Source organism: Charadrius vociferus, unplaced genomic scaffold (genome assembly GCF_000708025.1).
Source record: "Charadrius vociferus isolate BGI_N301 unplaced genomic scaffold, ASM70802v2 scaffold358, whole genome shotgun sequence".
NCBI classification, from domain to species: Eukaryota; Metazoa; Chordata; class Aves; order Charadriiformes; family Charadriidae; genus Charadrius; species Charadrius vociferus.
Genome location: NW_009649576.1, coordinates 199,682 through 205,618, shown reverse-complemented (window position 1 = coordinate 205,618; position 5,937 = coordinate 199,682). Strand labels below are relative to the sequence as shown.

Here is a 5,937-nt window from a genome sequence, read left to right as displayed (position 1 = left end):
AGGCGCGCGCCGCCCCAGCCAATAGGCAGCGCCGCCGGAACGTCCCAATGAGGACGAACGCACCGGAAGCGGCCGGCGCAGCTTCACCGCACCCGTAGTAAAGATGGCGTCAGCTTAAAGGGCCACCGCACACGGATCAGGCGAGGGACCAGCAGGGAGGCGGGGGTGCAGACCCAGCTCGGGGTGGGCCGCAGCATCTCCTGCACGGCAGGAGGGGAACTAGGGGACGACCACCCACCTTGGCAGAGCCCGGACCCTGCAGCGGTGTGAGCCGCGGCCTCAGCCTGGCAGTGACAGCGTGCCACTAGATGGCACGGCCACGCCACTGCACCCGGGGAGCCACCGAGGGCCCTGCACTGTCCTGCGAGCGTGGCCCTGTGTAGCACCACTCGGGCTGCGATCATTTCAGGTGACAATCCCCATGGAATAACTCGAGGCAATAATCCTTCCTAACGGATACACCCAGCCTGGGCAGACCAGGCACCAACCATTGCTTTAATGCTTTCCCTGACACATGGCGGACAACCATGTCATCACAGCTTGTTTTGGAAGAGCCACGAGGATGGAGCCAGAGGAACTGCCAGGTTTTTACCGAGGGTCCCCAATGGACACACCTGAGCGCTGCCGAGTGTCTCTCCAACTCCCGACCAGCAGCGGACTCCGAACCAGGCAGTCTTCCACCACGTAACTTGGAGGCCCTCTCTGTATCGCTGGTTTCTAACATCAGGCTGCAGGGTTACATTGGGTTCCCCACACAGGTTTTCCTCAGTCTCCGCTTGCGAGACACTTGCTCTAAAAACTGAATGTAAGTTATGGGCCAGGGAGAAGAAAGCCCTTATCCTGTACAGTGCTACAGCTGTGGTAAAGCTTTGTATGTGCCAAAACACATATCCACGTCTCCACACATTTGACAAACAGAGCAGACATCATGGACAGTTTATTCTAGTGAAGGCTGTTTTTCAGTTTCTATTTTATGTTCAGCAGCAGAGGTGGTCAGAGGCTACAGCGGAGCCACGCAGGAACTACAGGACCCCCGGCAGCGCAGAGCCTTGCAGGGGCTTCACTACACCGAAGGGAACAGCTCCGCGCTCCTGCCACGTCACACGCCACAGCGAGAGGTGGCTTACGAGGACCCCACAGGACCTCTCACCCGTAAGAACACGTACACCGCTCCTGCGTACAAGAAATCTTTCCAGCAGATTAGACTTACCCAACTCCTAATCACTACTTCCCTGCTGAGAATCAACTTCAAAATCCTAAGGAGTTCTCCTTCCTGCAGGGAAAAGCTCGTTAAGAGCACCAATGTAGCCATCCCTTAATTTTTTGGTAACAGCAGCACAGAGATTCCCTGCTCAGTATCTTTGATTCTGGAGCTGAAAAGGGAAAAGGTCTGTGTCCAAAAGAAGCCTCCGCAGTCCTTCTGTTCCACATCAGGGGTGGGCTTCACACTGGTCTCAGGCGTGGTTCTTCCTCCTCCTCCTGGTTTGGTGGCTGCTGGGGCATTTCTTCATCTCTTGTGTCTTGCTTGTCTCTCTCCGCTTGAAGCCAGCTCTGAGGAGCTATCATTTTCTTTGGCCCATGGGGCGGAGGCCCAATCAAAGCTTCAATGTCATCATAATTTATCACTTCTTTCTCCAGGAGGGCATTAGACAGCTAGAAAGAGTAAATAAGGCATAATGAGGCACAGGGGTTTGAAAACAGCCTCTCTGAACTGATCTGAGCTCTCCCTGCCAGCTCAACTGGGATCTCAACATCTGGACGCAGCACGTGCTGCAGCCCACGAGGAGCAGACCCCCAGCTACCTCCCCACAGACAGGGGGGGACCCAAAAGCCTGCTGGAGCCAGTACGAAGTTCCCCAGGCTGCCGGCACCTTTCACAAGAGCGCTTTTGGCCAGGAATACATAGTATGACTGCAGGCAATAAAGCAAGCTCTAGGGAACGATTCGGTAAGTCAGAATTCCAGAAATGATTAGAGAAGTGCCCTTTCTGCCACTGTCACTGCACCTGTGGCCCTGGCTGTCTAAGATGCCAGAGCAGCACCAAACCAGACCAGAGCCAGACCCCTGCCCTGTATACACAGCAATAACAAAGAGCTGTCTGTTCCTGCAGGCATGGGCTGAAGGTCGTCAGAAGTTCCTCTCCAGAAAAGCTGAATTCCCTGGCCCCTCTGCCCAGCAGGACTGCACTTGAGCAGCAGGTGGCTGTCAAACATGGAACGGCTCAATCCCGCTGACAAGAAGCGACACACTGGCCTGGCAACTGAAACACTTACTCTACATACTTTGGCTTAACTTAAAAGTTTTTCTGTGATGAGCCTCTAGCAAACATCTGACTGCTGTTAAATGAAAGCATCGGACCAGAGGAGGCCTGCAGAGAGGAGACCCCCTAACAACGCCTGCCTTCGGAGCACTCTCAGGGCACTGTCCCGGGGACGGGGCTGCGATACGGCCACCAGCAGGGTGTCCGAGCGAGCAAGCTCTGGCTACTTTATTACACAGGAAGCCTGCAGCTGCGTAGCTGAAGAGGTTGTTGTTGTTTGTTTAAAAGAAGATTTAAGAAAAAGGATTGTTTTATTTGCAAAACATGCAACACAAAGCTGACTCCTGGTCATTTTGGATGTTACGGACCGGACTTCTGAAGGAAAGATCAAGTAGAAACACAGGGTGCTGCAACCCAAGCACGGCTCAGCCCAGAGCAATGGGTACAGAACTCCTGGCAGACAGCTGGGGACGTGCCAGGGTGACTGGCTAGGGGACTGTCAGGACACAACGGGGAGGAGGCAAAGCTCTACCCCTGCAACAAGGACTCCTTGGTATATCAGGTATCAGGGAGCTGGCAGGTGAAAACTGCCTGGAGTCACCAGAAAGCATGAACCAGCACCAGTCCACCAAGGTGACAGGTCCCATATTCTCTCACCAAAGCCAGAAATGGTTCACTCAATTCCTGTATGTCTACAGGACCTGGGAGGATGAGCTGTTCCTGCCTTTGCAGGCAGCTTTACAAAACCAGTCACTGTCTGCTTTCCAGGAAACTACACTGCCAAGAGGCTAACAGAGAAGTGCAGGTGAGGGAGACAAATTCTAGCTTTGATCACGTCCACAGAGCACTCCTACTCCTCCACCCTGCAAATACCAGCTGGTGTCAGGAGGCAGACTACTCACTGCTGGAAAAGGCGCACATTCCTCCCTGTGCCTGCTCCTACTCCAGGGATATACAGTAAACAGTCACTTGTTCACAACACAAGCCCCAGCACTCCCACTACAACTTTCTAGGACCACAGAGACACTGCAACTGCTGAGCTACAGAGCACAGAAATTAGCAAGGCAAAAAACACCAGTTAAAAAAAAAAAACCCAAACAAAACAACCCCCACAACTACAACTTACTGTTTGCAGCTTGTCCCGATTCTCCAGTAAGAGTTTTTCTGTGCGCCTATAAGCCTGAGCCACCAGGACTTTTGCTTCCTAGAAGACAGTAACAAGAAGAGAGATTTGGAGCGCAGGTGGCAACAAATATGACATGTAGATAAACAAGGAGAGCACTGAGGGCTGGAATCTGCAAAGCGAGCCAGGCAGAAAGTGGTTCTCATCAGCTGAAAATACAGATAAACTGTTTGGGAAAAAAAAAAAAGCCAAAGGAGTACTCATGATAAAGAACAATGAACTCCTGCATGAGCACAACACTTCGGTAGAGTCTCAGCTGATGGGAAATGCAGTCTAATTAAGGAGGCTGTACAGCAGCAAAAGATGCAGCTCAGCACAAATCCCAGGGAAGCAAAACCATAGTGCTTCTGAACCAGAGGTTTGTGGGTTTTTTTTCTCCCCATTTCCAGCTATTTGACTTTTCAACTAAGGCAATGTTTTTTGCAGCCGTGAAGCCCAATTTCCTGTCAAAACAGGCTAACATTTTTCAGTCGGTCTGAACCACCATTTCGGTTAGATAGCTTCTCTGATCTAGGAAGTGGAGATATTTAAATTATGCAACTGAGACTTCAAGCAATGTCAGCATTGCACAGCCATACTTAGATATACATGGGACTCCTGAGGGCCTGGAGAGACTCCATGCAACAGAATCTTTCCCTCGCCGGGAAAGATTTGTCTGCAGTTCCACAACCACCCCCCAGTCCCCCGATTATTCTTTCTTCCCCCACAAAGCAATTCTCCCTCTCTCCAAACACCGCATTTGCACCTCCTGTCTTCCAGAACCTCACCAGGGTCCTGTCCACACTGGAACCAGGACTGCAGCTTTTACAGTCAGTTTTATGCACTGCAGCATCTCTCACAGCCACTCGCTGCAGCTCCAGGCAGCACAGTGCTATTGGGCTGCACTCGCAGCTATATGTGGTTTCGTCTGTTCTTAATGCCTCACTGCATAGTCCTAATACACCGAAACAGAACAGGTAAGTGCTAAGTTGTTGAAATTTACTATTTAATGGCTAACAGAAAAATGCAAATTGTTTGAGTGCAAGTGACTTGCATTTTTTCACTGAACTGCAGAAAGTAAAGAACGAAAACAGGAATGTGTAACCAAGAGCAGCCTTACATGGTCCATCATTTGCTGAAGTCCTTGGCTGAATGGGCGCCGACCAATTCCAGCTGCACTCTCCAGGTCTGGGAAGGAGAGCTGCCCAATGCTGGGCACCATCCCATACTGCTTCACCATGGAGTAGGCTATCTTGGTCACCTTCTTCAGGTCATCCTGTGCTCCTGGGCAGGAGAGAGAGATGCAACGCTTGCCAGCTCTGAGCTGAGTGCAAGAGAAGCGAATCCTGTGCAAAACACGCATTCCACTAGTTGAGAGATTAGAGGACCCACAGGAGCCCACGGAGGTGAACACCCCATCTGCTGATGGGCCTTTCTACACATACTGCAGGACTCATTCACAACAGTGGGTGAATGAATCAACTGGTAGATAGCTCATGTGGAGCTAGCCCACCGTTATTCCATTTGGATATAACTAGTTGGAAACATGGCACAGAAAGCTCTAGGCCCTCCCATGAGCCAAGAGTCTCACTGGGTAATTGCATCTGTGGCCTTAGGCTTTGGGACAAGTCTAAGACAACACAGTGGCAACCAATAATGAGACACCTCCATGCTCACAAATGCAAGCCCAAGATCCAAACATACAATTTGGCATTTCTTCTTCCCAGAGCAGGAAACCTCTGCCTCTTGCTCAGATCACCCTTGGATAGAGCAAGTGAAGAAGTTCAGGCTCTCTTAGCACAATCTCCAACTGCCTGTGTCAGGGTCTAGTTCCTCACCTGTAGTGACTTTGTTAAAGGTGATGGCCTCAGACACTCTCCCTCCCAGTGCCATACACATCCTCTCCAGCAGCTGTTCCTTGGTGAAGAGGTACTGCTCTCTTGGAAGGATCTGAGCGAATCCGAGAGCTGCGTTTGTTCGAGGGGCTATGGAAACCTGCAACACAGAGCAGCTCCCTCAGTTCAGACAACGAAAGAGCTCCCAACCGCAGCAGCGGAGGGAGAACAGGAAGAGGCCTGCTTTCCCAGAGAAATTTGACAAAAGCTATGGGGCAGGCTGACCTACAGAGACACAGCCAAGGACTGAAGTATGTCACCATTCCTCTAGTGAAGGCTCTGCCTTCACAGCTACAGACATACACTTTCTGCTCATGAAATTAAAAGGAAACGGTCCTCAACAGCAAGCCAGTGAAATCCTGAGATTTAGAGTTGCTGTGGAGAGTTCACTTTACTGTATTCCAAAATCACTGAGAGTACCTGGACAAAGATAGGTTGTGTTCAGAAAAATAAGAGCCATTTCCCCCATCCATTAAATGAGAGTAATTAACAACAGTTCAGCTTATACAATAGGTTATTCAGAGTGAATTTGCTGCTGGTGGTGAGCCAAGGAGCTGTCACCCTTGTCATTTCCACTCCCCACCTCCTCCCACTGTCAAGGCTTTTTGAGGAGGAAATGT

The 5,937-nt window shown here is 50.9% G+C and overlaps 1 protein-coding gene across 1 annotated transcript in view; it reads right to left on the bottom strand.

The window, feature by feature from the left end:
* Positions 1-1,315: 1,315 nt before the first annotated feature.
* SPG7 (spastic paraplegia 7 (pure and complicated autosomal recessive)) overlaps positions 1,316-5,937 on the bottom strand; it is a 30,908-nt gene continuing 26,286 nt past the window's right edge. The window contains exons 13-16 of the mRNA XM_009890337.1: positions 5,261-5,417; positions 4,543-4,706; positions 3,387-3,464; positions 1,316-1,653 (exon numbers count right to left, since the gene is read on the bottom strand). Of these exons, the coding sequence (XP_009888639.1) occupies positions 1,444-1,653; positions 3,387-3,464; positions 4,543-4,706; positions 5,261-5,417 (609 nt within the window). The 3' untranslated portion in view covers positions 1,316-1,443. The remainder of the gene's footprint in view (positions 1,654-3,386; positions 3,465-4,542; positions 4,707-5,260; positions 5,418-5,937) is intronic.